The sequence below is a fragment of the Erythrolamprus reginae genome, chromosome 1 (genome assembly GCF_031021105.1).
Source record: "Erythrolamprus reginae isolate rEryReg1 chromosome 1, rEryReg1.hap1, whole genome shotgun sequence".
Lineage (NCBI taxonomy): Eukaryota > Metazoa > Chordata > Lepidosauria > Squamata > Dipsadidae > Erythrolamprus > Erythrolamprus reginae.
Window position 1 is genome coordinate 180802842 of NC_091950.1, and position 16405 is coordinate 180819246.

Sequence of the window (16405 nt, forward strand, 5' to 3'; positions counted from 1 at the left end):
CACCAGGCCATATCTTTAAGCAATTGACTTGGGAGAAGGGAAGTGTAAAAAACCCTGGCTTTAATAGGCATTCCACCTTTATTTTAGTGTTTCTTCTCTATGGAATTAGGCTTAAATAGCAACATGACTTATTCTAATGCACCATCTGAACTAACAAATGCTGCACAAAATAACACAGCAGGCATTAGAAAATGTATTACTCTATCAGTCATGCTGTGACACAGTTTGCAGTACTCTGCAGTATATTTGAATAGTGTAGCTTTCTTGCTTAAGTTTTCTATCCTGGCAAATACTTGTTTTTGATCTGCATTTATTGAAAGTGATATGTTAAAGGGAAAGAGCAAAATACAGCAGAAAAATTCTGTCTAAAAACAGTATGATAGGCTTGCCTATATTAATCTGTGAAAAGGGCATTAAAAATATAATGGTGAAAACTGTGGGTCAGCCTGACAAACTGGGAGATATCCTCACAGCAGATGTTATATTAACATGCTATACAACCCCCTTCTGTTTCGACCATTGTAACTCTGATGGGCTGCTAAACAAATGGTTGTAAGTTGAGGACTATTTGTGCAGTGATTTCTGAAGACACTGGTTTCTATTTTATAAGTTACGTCTAATGCAGTGGTTCTCAACCTGGGGGTCGGGACCCCTTTGGGCATCAGACGACCCTTTCACGGGGTCGCCTAAGACCAAAGGAATAGAAAAATTCCCCAGGGTGTTAGGAACTAAAGCTTCTATTCTGGCGCCTTGGAACATATTTTTGCAATCCGACCTATCAGGCGTGGACAGTGGGGATGTCCCTCTGACCTTCCTGCAAATCAGCTTAAATCTCTGTTGGGAGAATTGACGCTAGACTTATGGTTGGGGGTCACCACGATATGAGGAACTGTATTAAGGGATCACGGCATTAGAAAGGTTGAGAACCACTGTTCTAATGGATAGCTTCAATGTAAATAAAAATCTTCATTGTCCAATCATCCCAGAAGTTACTTTTTGCAATCTTAGGCTACTGCAACTTTAAAGGCTGAGAACTCTTAACAAGCAAAAAGGTCCCTCTTATTGGGGTTAAGTAATACCTGACCTTATAAATATCAGGAATCTAGCAAGATAAAAAGGAAGTTTTAACAATGGGTCCCACTAGACATTCCTCCCCTATCAAAGACTTTCAGTTATGTTCGGCTCAGAATAAAGCAAGTCTGCACTCAAGGAATAAAGCTTATCGCTAATTTAAAGAGGGTGGAGGGGAATATGAAAACACAACATACTCATTTTATACCACAGGAATGGTCATACTCAAAACACAGCTCCCTCAAAACATGAAGGACTGTTGGAGAAAAAGGAAAAACTAAATTTTACGCCTATATTAACTTTAGCTAAACTGCTCATGCTTTGTGTCTTGGCCACACATTTAACTGATGGCACAATAGTGTTTATGCCAATAACCTATTTATATAACCTGACAAGTTCTTCTGGGCTGAATGACATTGCCTTTTTGTCCCAAACCATTTCTTTTAGGAAAAAGAAGCACAGCAGGACATAAAGGGGTTCTAGCTCAAATTTATTAATTCATTGGGTTTTCATGTGCCTTCAATCCCTAAGTTTTAGGCAAATAGCAACAGTACCAATGAAGGAGAATATTTATACTTCAGGGTTGAACTGTGGGGCCCTCTGAGCCGTTATGGCACAGTGGTTAGAATACGGTATTGCAGGCTAATTGTGCTGACTGCCATCAGTTCAGCAGTTCAAATCTCACTGGCTCAAGGTCGACTCGGATACCCTTGGTTGTTTTCTTGAAGACATTTCATTAACCAAACTAGGTAATGTAGTCAGGCCTAGCAGGGAGTAAAGTATCACTGATGATTTTACCTATTGGTATAATGAAATATCTAAAAAAAAAACTAAGTTCAGAGAGAACCGGGACCCTTTAGGTAACAACCATGTACAGTAAATAGATAAAAAAACATTTAAATAAATTAAATAAATAAACATTTATACTATAGACCAGTGGTTCTCAACCTTTCTAATGCTGCGACCCCTTAATACAGTTCCTCATCTTGTGGTGACCCCCAACTATAAATTTAGCGCCAATTCTTCCAACAGATCTTTAAGCTGATTGGCAAGAGGTCAGAGGGACACCCCCCTGTAAACGCCTGATTGGTTGGATTGTAAAAATATGTTCCGAGATGCCAGAATAGAAGCTTTAGTTGCTAACACTATTGGAAATTTGTCTTTTCCCATGGTCTTAGGCGACCCCTGTGAAATGGTCGTTTGACCCCCAAAGGGGTACCAACCCCAAGGTTGAGAACCACTGCTATAGACAAACTCCACACTGCATTTGCCATTCCATATCCTTGGTGAAGCTTCCATCATTTCCTCACTCTTAACTTTTCAAGAACTTGCTAAGAGCTAAATCTTAACTATGTTCCAAAATGAGATCATGGCTAATTCTGCTGACAGAACAAAAATCTGATAGTAGTTAGGAGACGAACACACACAAAATCTAAGGTATGCTCCCAATAACATTTTGTTTTTACTGATCTAGAAACAGAAATGGAATTCTGTCTTTTTCAGGATACAGAACAAGAAGCAGTCTGCCTTTAGACCAGCCAGTCCACCCTTCTGCTTAGCACAGGAATTCAAATGATAATGAACCCGGGAAAAAGAGAGTCAAAAGGGATTTGAGACAACATGGAACCTGCAACCTTAAATTGCTAATTGGAGCAGACACACACACACATCAGCCCTGAAAAGGATATACAGTACATGTATAGTATATTAAACTGTGGGGTTAGTTAATTTTATTTATTTATTTATTGTATTTATATGCCACTCACTCTAAAACGGATTCTGAGCGGCTGAGAGTAGAAATAAATACAACAACAATAAAAACAGTTAAAATCTAATAATAAAGATCAACAATAAAATAAAGAAATAATAACATAAAAATACCATACATACTTGCAATCAACCTAATTGAAGAAGTGAGTTCTTCTCACTTAATCTATATAACCTGTAGAAACACACCAGTGATACTGAAGTGTATTTTGCTAAATATGATCTGAAACCCAAATACTTACCAGCCTTGCTCGACGAAAGAAGAGCTATCATCACAAGAACAGGAACAATCATAAGTCCATTTATCATTGTAGATCTAAAGAAAAAGAGGAAAAAGATTCTTGCTTTAAAAATAAAAATCACAACTAAGCATACTCTAGCTGAGTACCAATTGTATATGATAGTTCTGCATTGTTGCATGAGCACTTTCCCAAGTACATTTAACAATCGCTTGACTAACATGAAGAGCTTGTAAGAGGCTGGAATGGCAAAAGACACAACCTTGTAAGAACAGCCAAATGTCTACAAAATAGTGCATTTACAAATATGAAACCCTCTTGCAAATTTGAGGCGGTGGGTTTTCCAAGCCATTCCTAACAGCAGTTAATGTAAACAGAGGTGGGGGTGGACTCTGTGTGTGTGTGTGTGTACTTTTAGTTAATGTTCATTCCTGAAAACTGACAAATCCCAGTTTCTTGACAAAATTTGGGAGGTGGTTGCCATTGCCTTCATATTAGGGCTGAGTGAGAGTGACTGGCTCAAACTCACTCAGAACTGATGATTTTCCAATTTATGGCCTGGCAACTTATCCATTTAATCAAACTGGCCCCACTGAATAGGCTTAGTGTGTAATACAGTGGTACCTCGGTTCTTGAACGCTTTGGTTGTCGTACATTTTGGATACCGAACAAAATTTTCAGCAAAAATGTCCTTCAGTATCCGAACAAAAATTCGGATACCGAACAGCCACAGAAAATTTTGTTCATTATCCGAAATGTTACCGCCAGGGGCGGCTGCAATCCCGGCAGCTTCGGGGGGCTGAGGAGCTCTATAAGCGCTCCAAGCTGACGTCACGTGACGTTCCCAGCGCCGGGAACGTCACGTGAGGAAGGGAAGCCGTCGGAGCCATCTCAGCAGTTGCCGCCACTCCAGCAGCTTCCCTTCATTAAGTGACGTTCCCGGCGCTGTTGCTCCTCGAAGGGAAGCTGCCGTCGTTGCCGCCGCCGGGAAGGAGAAAGTTAGTGCAGCTGCCTACAGGTACTGTAACAAGACGAAGCACTGAGGAAAGGAGCCCCCCAAAGCTGCCGGGATTGCAGCCGCCTCCACTCTTCCTGCAGCTTGGAGCGTTTATAGAGCTCCTCAGATTTTTTTATCCCATAGGAAATAAAGAAAATAGATGTAATTGGTTCCCAGCAAGTCAACAGGGGCTGGGAACCAATTAAATCCATTTCCATTATTTCCTATGGGATAAATTAATTCGGTATTGACCAAATCGGTTCTCGACCACACTTCTAGAACGAATTGTGGTCGAGAACCAAGGTACCACTGTATTAGGATTCCAAAGCAAAGGCTGATACTTCGACCAACTAAAAAAAAAGTCCTTTCTTACCAGATAAACTTTACCTTTAGAAAATCACATAGCAGCAAAACTATTCACTTTTTAAAAAGACAAAATGATCCGTTCTCGTTTGGGCTGGTTTTTTGCCCCCTTTTTTGCACTACGGGGTCTAATGTACTCATCCCACCGGAATCAGCAGTATCATTCCTATCAGACCATAATGTAACAGTTTGCAATTTCATGCTGACTGGAAGTTGGCCCACCGGGATATCTCCTGACAGTGAACTGGGCTTGCTTTATAATTACCGCATTTGGGGTTCAAACTGGCAAGTTTGGTCCCTAATTACATTAACTATCACTGGGAATAAAGCAGGCATGTTGATTACAGTACATTGCAAGGTTTTGGAATCCATCAAAATATCAGGAATATTTTGGACAAAAGGGAAAAGAAGATGATTTCGATCAACTTGGACATAATAAATTGTTTTATGTGGTAATTTGCTAGGCCTTTTTAAAAGTGTAATTTTAGATCACATTTTGAACTGACATTAATAGGTTTTTTTAGGGAGAAAGAATGCTGTAACTATTATAGTATGAGGTACCCAGAATCTTGTCAAATATAGGTGGTCTTTGACTTACAATAATGTCAGGCCAAAGCCATTGTTTGAAGCTAGAGACTTTGGCCTGCCACAATTAGAATAGTATGGTCGGAATTGGGAGGGGTGGTTGCATGAGAGGGAAAGTTACTAGCCACAACAAATTCCTTCTTGAAAGTCCAAGGTCATCCTTTGTTCAATACCAGTGGAAATATGGAGGAGTCCCATGGGCTTGCAGACAACCAGACTGGTCCACGTGATGAAGTTGTGGTTGTGGGGACGAGGGCTGAACCTTAACGTGGGTGGGGAACTGTAGGAAAGTTAGTACCGGTTTGACTACAGTTAGTTGCCAACATGACTCTGCTAATAAATTGGAACTTGGAAGAAAGCCAAGGCTTGGACTCTGATTTATTTCTCGGATGTTATTTGGAACGCTGTTTAGTGACCATTTGAAGTTACAACAGCACTGAAAAAAATCAACCATTTTTCACACTTACAATCATTGCAGTCTCTCCATGGTCACATAATCAAAATTCAAATGCTTGGCAACTGACTCAGATTTATGACAGTTGCAGTGTCCCAAAGTCATGTGACCACCTTTTGCGACCTTCTGACCACAAAATCAATGGGGAAGCCTGATTCATTTGACAAGAAGTGTTTTACAACTTAACAACTGCAGTAATTCACTTAACAACTGCTACAAGAAAGGTCAAATGGGGCAAAACTCACTAAACAAACTCCCACTTGGCCACAGAAATTTTGGGCTCAATTGTGGTCATAGGTGGAGGACTATCTGTATGCTCTAAAATGGAGAGGTGGGGAAAGGGCAAAAGAGAGGGAAAATCATATTACCAAATTCTAATTGTGCAATATGCGATTTAATTCATAGATGCTTTGGGCTGCATGTATTTTAGCTAATTATATGCCATTTGAATATTTTGCTGAAATGCTACGTACATGATTATCACTGTTGAACCAAATGTACTCTAACTAATGGTAGCCTTTACGCACCCAGAAAAATACGAACCAGGTCTTCACTGCTAGGTTACTGCACAGACCTTGCAGGAACAAAAACAAAAGGAAAGAACAAATTTGCAGCCTTAGCCTGCCAAAAATACAGATTTTGTAATTCATTTTATCAGGAAGCTATTATATTGATCAAGACAAGCTGTTTAAATGATACCCTTAGGGAGACAAATGCCAAGCAGTTCTTGATATATAATGCTTAAAAATAAATAGAGCCCAGCTCTCTACTACACTAAAGTGTCTAGCATAAGCCAACAGTTTAGGCAGTTGAAATTCTGCCAAGAAACTTTTGGAAGAGATGTCAAAATTTCTTGCCGGCTGCCATTTTGCTCAGAGAACACAGGATATGCTGCTATGCTGCATATATTTTCAAGCAAGGCAGAAATAGACCTTAAAAGAAAGCCTGTTAATTTTGAAAACACATATCAATTGCACAGATGCCAAGAATGTTAGCCAAGAAGTCAGGTTCCACTACTGCTTTTCACCTAAACATGAAACAACCAGAAAGATTATTATTAAGCAAATTTTTAAAAAAGTCATCAAACCCTAGAAAACACAACCCTCGGGGGTCAATGAAAACTGAGCCTTCCTCTGCAGGGAAGAAGATGACTTAGTTTCAGTTTCAGTTTAATCAGATTTGTATGCCGCCCCTCTCCGCAGACTCGGGGCAGCTCACAGCAATAGCAATACAATGTAAGACAAATCCAATATTTAAATTAATTTTAAAAACACCACAAATTAAAACCAATCATACACACTAGCGTACCATGCATAAATTCTATAAGCCTAGGGGGAGGGAACATGTCAATTCCCCCATGCCTGACGACAGAGGTGGGTCTTAAGGACCTTACGAAAGGCTAGGAGGGTGGGGGCAACTCTGATATCTGGGGGGAGTTGGTTCCAAAGGGTTGGGGCCGCCACAGAGAAGGCTCTTCCCCTGGGTCCCGCCAAACAACATTGTTTAGTTGACAAGACCCGGAGAAGGCCAACTCTGTGGGACCTAACTGGTCGCTGGGATTCGTGCGGCAGAAGGCGGTCCCGGAGATATTCTGGTCCAGTGCCATGAAGGGCTTTATAGGTCATAACCAACACTTTGAATTGTGACCGGAAACTGATCGGCAACCAATGCAGACTGCGGAGTGTTGGTGTGACATGGGCATATTTAGGAAAGCCCATGATAGCTCTCGCAGCTGCATTCTGCACGATCTGAAGTTTCCGAACACTTTTCAAAGGTAGCCCCATGTAGAGAGCATTACAGTAGTCGAGCCTCGAGGTGATGAGGGCATGAGTGACTGTGAGCAGTGACTCCCGGTCCAAATAGGGCCGCAACTGGTGCACCAGGCGAACCTGGGCAAACGCCCCCCTCGCCACAGCTGAAAGATGTTTCTCTAATGTGAGCTGTGGATCAAGGGGGACGCCCAAGTTGCGAACCCTCTCTGAGGGGGTTAGTGACTCCCCCCCCAGGGTGATGGATGGACAGATGGAATTGTAATTGGGAGGCAAAACCCACAGCCACTCCTTCTTATCCGGGTTGAGCTTGAGTCTGTTGACACCCATCCAGACCCCAACAGCCTCCAAGCACCGGCACATCACTTCCACTGCTTCGCCGACTGGACAAGGGGTGGAGATGTAAAGCTGGGTATCATCTGCATACTGATGATACCTCACCCCATGCCCTTGGATGATCTCACCCAGCGGTTTCATGTAGATATTAAATAGTAGGGGGGAGAGGACCGACCCCTGAGGCACCCCACAAGGGAGTAACCTAGAGGTCGACCTCTGACCCCCCACTAACACCAACTGCGACCGACCAGAGAGGTAGGAAGAGAACCACTGAAGGACAGTGCCTCCCTCTCCCAACCCCTCCAGCCGGCGCAGAAGGATACCATGGTCGATGGTATCAAAAGCCGCTGAGAGGTCAAGAAGCACCAGGACAGAGGTTAAACCCCTGTCCCGGGCCCGCCAGAGATCATCCATCAGCGCGACCAAAGCAGTTTCCGTGCTGTAGCCGGGCCTGAATCCTGACTGCTGAGGACCTAGATAATCGGCTTCTTCCAAGGACCGCTGGAGCTGGAGCGCCACCACCTTCTCAACAACCTTCCCCATAAAGGGAAGATTGGAGACTGGTCGATAGTTATTGAGAATGGCTGGGTCCAGGGAAGGCTTCTTGAGGAGGGGGCACACAAGTGCCTCCTTGTAGGGATCCGGGAAGGACCCCCTCCCCAAAGAAGCGTTGACCATCTCCTGGACCCAGCTCCGTGTCACCACCCTGCTGGCCGAAACCAGCCAGGAGGGACACGGATCCAGTAAACAGGTGGCGGAACTCACAGCTCCAATGGCCTTGTCCACTTCATTAGGTGTCACCACATCAAACTCTTCCCAGACAGGTGGACAAGTACATGCCCCAGTCACCTCAACTGACTCGTTGTCAGTCGACTCTGTATTCCAATTAGAGTCGAGGTCCGCTCGGATCCGAGCGATTTTATCAGCGAAAAACGTGTTAAAATCCTCGGCACTACTCTGCAAGGGCTCCCCAACTCCCCCCTGATTAAGAAGGGAGCGGGTCACCCTAAACAGAGCGGCCGGGCGGGATTCCGCTGATGCAATCAAGGCGGAATGATACGCGCATCTTGCCGCCTTGAGCGCCACTTTGTAAGTCTTAACATGTGCTCTTACAAGTGTTTGATCGGATTCGGACTTACTCTTCCTCCATCGCTTCTCTAGACGTCTCTTCTGGCGTTTCAACTCCCGGAGCTCCTCGTTGAACCATGGAGCTCTACGGGGTCTACTGCCGCGGAGAGGTCGCAATAGCGGTCAAGAGCCTCCGCTGCAACCTTGTTCCAGGCCTCAGCCAGAGACTCTGCCGAACTGTGTACGAGTGTATCTGGAATAACCCCAAGCACCTTCTGAAAGCCCTCTGGATCCATCAGGCATCTGGGGCGGAACAGCTTAATCGGTTCCGCCTCCCTGCGGGGAAGGATTGGAGCCAGGAAGTCAAGCCGCAGTAGAAAATGGTCTGACCATGACAAAGGCAACACTTCTAAGCCCCTTAGTCTCAGACCATTACTCAGTTGCTCAGAGAGGAATATCATGTCGGGTGCATGCCCCCCCTCATGAGTCGGACCCTGTACTACTTGGGTCAGGTCCATGGCTGTCATGGTGGCCATGAACTCCTGTGCCAGTCCAGAGGTTTCACCGAGCGACGGCAGGTTAAAGTCCCCCAAGACAATAAGTCTGGGGAACCCCACTGCCAACCCGGCTACCTCCTCGAGTAGCACAGGCAGGGCTTAGACTGCACTGGAATGAAGAAATGGCTTGAATCCAAGAAGCATTTTAGAAGTTGGGGTGGTAAATCTCATTAGAGTTGTACTGAGACACATTCTGGAAGGATAACTGAGGTTTAAGTGTGTTAAGTCTCTAATGTTTTTTCCCCTTAAATCCCACAAAAAAATATCCTCCCAATTTCTACATAGTTTTTAATGCACTTTGGATGTTTGGAAGCTGCTATGGCCGCAGAAGGAATGTTGTTAGATTGCCTATAACAGTGATGGTGAACCTTTTTTCCCTTGGGTGCCGAAATTGCATGCATGCGATCGTATATGTGTGAGTGCCCACAGCCATAATTCAGTGCCCGGGGAGGGCCAAAACAGCTTTCCCCACCCACCCCAGAGGCTGTCTGGAGGCCAGAAACAGCCTCTTTCCCAACTTCTGGTGGGCTCAGTAGGCCCGTGTTTTGTCCTCCCCATGCTCCAAAGGCTTCCCTGGAGCCAATAATGTCCCCCAGAGCCTCTATGTGAGCCAAAAATCAGCTGGCTGGCACACACATGCACGTTGGAGCTGAGCTAAGGGCAATGACTTGCGTGCCAGCAGATATGGCTCTGCGTGCCACCTGTGGCACCCATGTCATAGGTTCGCCATCACTGGCCTATAACTTCCAAGCTATTCCTTATAAGGCAGTTCTATCCTATTTTGTTTTCAACTTTGCAGTTATATTTTTCTCTAAGCTATATGTCAATAGCATTATCTATACCAGTGTTTCCCAACCATGGCAACTTGAAGATATCTGGACTTCAACTCCCAGAATTCCCTAGCCAGCGAATGCTGGCTGGGGAATTCTGGGAGTTGAAGTCCAGATATCTTCAAGTTGCCACGGTTGGGAAACACTGATTTATACCACTGTCAACACAATTACCTTATTTAACCCCTAAAGTTGAGAGAATGTTACTATACAGTTAAGATAATGCAGACTAGATTCTAAACTGCATCATGTATGACATCAAGTTGCAACATGTATGGCATCTTCATTAACATCTCACAATCTTGGTTTTATTATGTGGATTAATTAATAGTTTTAACTAGTTTTTATGTTCATAAAATCATCTTCCCTCATTTATAGATAATCCACAATTTCACCTGAAATGCTTTTATCCAGTTTTGTCTGTATATATTACCTCTAAGGTTGTAAATTCTAGCACAAATCTTAACACAATTGAATAATAACAATAGTTGTCTCAGGAAAGGATGCTGGATTGGGCCTAGTATTTTGGGCCTGACTAGAAGGGACTTGTGAGCTAAACGTACCTAATGTTGTGCTAGACACCAGTTTTCTCCAAACAACCATACTCCACAATTTTCCCGACCGCCATCACTCTACAAAACAAATAATTCCCTCAACTATTTACTAAGTCTGCACTTCTATTTCTACTAGTTTTTTCCTCATCATTCCTATCATCCTTTTCCTCCCACTTAGGACTGTATGACTTTACCTTGTTGCTTGTATCCTAATATTAATATTGTTTCTTCATTGCTTATTTGACCCCTATGACAATCATTAAGTGTTGTACCACATAATTCTTGACAAATGTATATTTTTCTTTTATGTACACAGAGAGCACATGCAAGACAAATTCCTTGTGTATCCAATCACACTTGGCCAATAAGAATTCTATATATCACTACTAGATACAATTTTGATTACATTTATGTAGAATTACTAATACACTATAACTTCTATACTTTTGTTTATTTAAGTATGCAGGGTTTTGGGTTTCTTTGCAAAGGCTGTTTTCAAGATTAAATGTAATCACTATTAATTGCTGTTATTACCTATTAAGTGCTCTTTTCTCTACATTACAAAGGCAATCCAGAAAGGTCAGCAAGCAAGTCATACCACCTTTGCCCAACACACACCATTTTTTTTTTTTAAAAAAAGGCATTTATTCATTTTACTGGATCATATAATCACACCAAGCAAATGGTTCCAGAGTTACGCAAACATTCCTTTCACATTTTAGAGACTAGTAAAATGAATTTTAATTTAAACTGTTATGGACTGAAGTGTCCTTGACCTGAACTTTCTGAATTTCCTGTAAAGCCGTCCATTTATTTTGCATTGCTAATGACATCTATACCAGATACAGTCAGACCATTAGATGATGCGAACTCTAGCCCAGAAAAGGTTATGCAATCAGTCTTTAAGGTGCCACTAAGCTTTCTGCCCCCTTTTACAGCACTGCTAATCGGACCTTTTGCAAAAACAGTATGAAATTGCTGCTCTTGAAGGCCCTTTGCAAAATGCTACAGAATAACTTCCATGCCTGGATTTACCGAAAGAGAAAATATTCACATAAAATTCATCTGCTTCATCTTTTATCAACGAGAATAATCAAAATATAGAGCTTATTATTATATAAAACCCATTCTGCATATTAAAGATGAAGCAATTAACATTCATTTTAGCAGTCTTTAAATACGGAGGAGATAATAATGCTTGTTCTAAAAAAAAAACCCCACTACATATTGTTTTTCATTCCATGTTTGACATGAATCACAATGTCATATCTGTAAAGATTTTTTTAAAAAAATTGTGATTACTAAAACGTGAACCAAGACTTTTAATTATATTGTCTTTTCGCAAAATAAAAATATGAGATACATACTGTGAGAATCCTTTACCCTAAAGGTATTTCTGTTACAGGACAATGAATGGGTTATCCCCTTAGTAAGTATGCTTAATATGTAATTGTTCCAAAAATGATACTTAATAAGCATAAGGACATAAGATGCTGCCTGTAACTTTGATTCTAAGGGTTGCTGGTCTATTCACGAAGTCTGTGGAAGAAAACCTCCCCCAGAAAAATCTTACAGGCTTCTGAAGTGTTCTCATGTTACAAATCATTTATCTGCCATGGTTCAAGACCCCTGCATGTTTGTGAGTTTATGGGTAACTATAGATAGTCAAAAAAGCTAATTGACACTCCACATTTACTCCAAGAATGTACACAGGCATAGGTAACTTGCAATATTTAAGCCAGCATTGTGTGTACATTAGCTAGTAGAGCATTCCTCAACCTGGTGCTTTTCAGATATATTGTATTACTACCTGGGGACGGTCACAGCTGTGATTCAACATGTCAAGACAGCACTGGGTCAGGGAAAGCTATTTTAGTGCAACAAAGGAAATGCCACAACAATGCATTCCTGTCAAGGAGAGAAAAAAGATGCCTCCTTGAACAAAGGAGCAGGAAAATTTGATAGCTTCTAATCAATGCTATTTCTAGATAAGGCTTCGGTTCAATGCTCGCAAGGTTGTAGTAGTACAACTAGATACTCAGGAAAACCAACTGAAGAGAAGGAAACAAAAATGTAGAGGCTTCTCCCTTTTGTCACTGGATTTATTTATGGGATGGGTTGTGAGCCGCTCCAAATCCTCGGAGAGGGGTGGCATACAAATCTAATAAAATAAAATAAAAAAAATAAAAAAATAAATAAAATAAAATAAATAAAATAAAAAAATAAAATAAAATAAAATAAATAAAAAAAAATAAAAAAAATAAAATAAAATATAAAATAAATAAAATAAAATAAAATAATAAAATAATAAAATAATAAAATAATATAAAATAAATAAAATAAAATAAAAATAAAGAAATGAAATGAAATAAAATATAAAATAAAATGAAATGAAATATGAAATGAAATGAAATGAAATAAAAAAATAAAATAAAATAAAATAAATACCTATAACTTCAGTTTCCCCCGCCCCCAAAACTGCGGAAGGACATATTTGACTCTACAGATGTCTGCACCATTATGTTAATAATAACTCTCTAATGCTTTTACAAGAGCCCTTGTTTCATGCGCAACTTGTGCTTCTTGAAATCTATGGGGCCAAAATTCTTTACACCCTCCCATAGAAGAAGGCACGCATAGCAATAGAAACAGCCAGCCTGGAAAAGAGCAAATGAGTTCTTCTTCAAAATATATATATATATAACAGGCTGCCTTTCTTGCAAGACGAGCTAATGCTTATTGGTCTTCCTCCCTCTCCGTGAACAATTTAGATGCATCAATAACTTGTTAAGCCAAGCATTTGCACATGGTGGAATGCAGATATTCATGCCTTGGGTGATGATGGCTGGGGAATATTTAAGGCAAGAAATAATCTGTTGAAGATAATGCCCAGATGTTTTCTTCTTGGCCAAGAGAGCATTTCAGGACTCAGCCCCTCAAATTTTCAATGCTTGCAGGCTGTAACGCAACAAACTTAAAGCACACAGATTATGGCAGGCGGCAACAAGGGCAAAGGCAGCTTTTCTACCCACACGAGTCAACTTTTATCAGGTGCCATGACATCCTTTAACCTGAGACACTCTTGAGTTCTGGCGGAATAGCTGCTCCATAAATGAAGGACATGCTATTTTAGCCAGCAGGATACTTAAAATGTGTTAACAATGTGTTGCATTCACACTTACAGGACTGCTGCCATAAATAGAAACCTGAGCAATTCTAGCCAGTAGAATTTCTACACACATACAAACATCCATTCCAAGAAATTACCAGTTACAACTTCTAGTTCTGAGTGCTTAGGGGAGACTGTAATATCATACATCCAATCTTCTTGCCGTCAAAAAGAAAAAAAAATTACTGAGAATGCAACTCAGCACAAGTGGCAGCACCTAGGGATACTGGCTAGGAAGAAGAAAACCAGGTTCAAAGTGAGTTATAACTTAGAAGTTCCTAGGTGCAGTTTATACTGGGAAGTTGAAGGAGTGACAAGCCTATCCTATACTGTGGCCAATATATATTCGGCTATATTATACAGTAGTATCTCTACTTACGAACTTAATTTGTTCCATGACCAGGTTCTTAAGTAGAAAAGTTTGTAAGAAGAAGCAATTTTTCCCATATGAATCAATGTAAAAGCATTGCGTGCGATTGGGAAACCACAGGGAGGGTGGAGGCCCTGTTTCCTCCCAGGAGATTCCTAGAGAGGCCCCATGAAGACTTCTCCACGCCTTTTCTGGCCGCTCCACCCAGGAGATTCCTAGAGAGGCCCCATGAAGGCTTCTCCACGCCTTTTCTGGCCGCTCCACCCAGGAGATTCCTAGAGAGGCCCCATGAATACTTCTCCCCACCTTTTCTGGCCGCTCCACCCAGGAGATTCCTAGAGAGGCCCCATGAAGACTTCTCCATGCCTTTTCCGGCTGCTCCACCCAGGAGATTCCTAGAGAGGCCTCATGAAGACTTCTCCATGCGTTTTCCAGCTGCTCCACCCAGGAGATTCCTAGAGAGGCCCCACGCCTTTTCCGGCTGCTCCACCCAGGAGATTCCTAGAGAGGCCTCATGAAGACTTCTCCATGCCTTTTCCAGCTGCTCCACCCAGGAGATTCCTAGAGAGGCCCCACGCCTTTTCCGGACGCTCCACTCAGGAGATTCCTAGAAAGGCCCCGCGGAGGCTTCTCCCTACCTTTTCCAGTTACAGTTTCGGAGTTTGTAAGTGGAAAATAATTCTTGAGAAGAGCCCAAAAAATCTTGAACACCTGGTTCTTATCTAGAAAAGTTTGTAAGTAGAGGTGTTCTTAGGTAGAGGTACCACTGTATAGACACTACGAGTTGAGCTCAACTTGAAGAAGCTTTGAGTTGATGTATGCAATTGCTGCAATTCCACCCTTTCTTTCCAGTTTCCCCAATGGTATCCCACTGGGGAAACTGATTCAAATTTATTTACACTTCAGCTGAGAAGTTTTACCTTATTGCTAAAGACGGAGAGGGAAAAGGGGAGGGGAGGGAGGGATAATTTGCAGCGTGACTCAGATACACAGCTGTTCATTAAATATGTTCACCACAAAATACAAATCTGTGCAGGGAAAGGCAGTATAATGTCTTGGGAGACAACAAACGAGCTAATTGTAGAAGAATAGTAATGGGAGGAGGGAAGCCAGTTTAAAAAGGTTGCAGCATATCCCCAGAGAGTAGGCCATCTGCAAATATGATAGACTAAGCCAAGAACACATTTAGAAATCTAAATGCTGCAATGCAGCCTCTGCATGTGCTACTTCATTCTTCCCTGGCACCTGAAAATAGAGTGTTCTTTTTTTCTGTTTATTTGCTAAGAAAACTCTCCCCCCACCCCCCATTCTGCCGGGCTCTCTGGTAGAAGCCTCCCAAAAATTCACGGGTACAAATTTCAGACACACACGCATGTTTGAAAGTTCAAAACAATGTCCTTTATCACAAAATTCAAAAGAAGCAAAGCACCCTTTTTGTATTGCAAAGAGCACTCTTCCCCAAAACAACCTTGTCGGCTGTACAAGTCCCTTAATCAGTCCTTAAGTACTTAGCTAGTAGCTGTGAAGAAATGTCACGGCCCTCCTTCTTCCCACAAAGTGAAACACACACACACACTTTACTCTGCTTTGGTGTCAAAGGCGTGAAAAATCCACAAACAAAGTTCAGAAACAGCACGATCGATCAGATAATCTTCCACAACGGTCAAACTAGCACGCTGCTATTTATAGCAGCAGCTCTAATTACTGGAGCCCCACCCAAACACAGGTGGCCTCTCTTATCTCCTGTAATATTTCCTCAATTGGTATCTTCGATGCATAAGTCTGCGCCTGCGTGGGTCTAACACTTCCTCATCCGAATCGACCGAAGATAATGGTGATCGGCTTCCTGGGCTGTGTGCCAAGCCCCCCTCTTCCAAGTCACCCCCCCTTCTTCTTCTTCCGAGGAAACTGCACTCCCTGACTCTGCCGGCAACAAAACAGGCCTAGGACATGTTGACGTTTCCCCTGCCTCCACCTCCACATTCCCAGGGGCAGGAGCTGGGCCATAGCCAACCACAACACCCCCCAACCAGAAAAAAACAAAACAAAAGGCCCTGGGATGTAGAAGGGGAACATTTCATATAAACGGTACATTTTCATAATAAGGAGCACTTGATTATTTATTCTTGGAAATCTTTCATGTGAACAACTTTCTCTAACTTGCCCTTAAAATTCACGACGCTTTACATGGAATCTCTAGGGAGCCCTAATGTTGTAACTTCTGCCACATCACAAGATTAAACAGCAAGTTTAATCATTCTCCTCCTGTAACTTTC

The 16405-nt window shown here is 42.1% G+C and overlaps 1 protein-coding gene across 6 annotated transcripts in view; it reads right to left on the reverse strand.

The window, feature by feature from the left end:
* ACVR1 (activin A receptor type 1) overlaps positions 1-16405 on the reverse strand; it is a 115921-nt gene that overhangs the window by 52207 nt on the left and 47309 nt on the right. For 5 of the 6 annotated variants that reach the window (XM_070731554.1, XM_070731552.1, XM_070731553.1 and 2 more), the window contains one exon: positions 3081-3154. In XM_070731554.1, the coding sequence (XP_070587655.1) occupies positions 3081-3147 (67 nt within the window). In that variant the 5' untranslated portion in view covers positions 3148-3154. Of the gene's footprint in view, positions 1-3080; positions 3155-6003; positions 6051-16405 lie in introns of all 6 variants that reach the window. The other variant, XM_070731551.1, reaches the window with a different exon arrangement.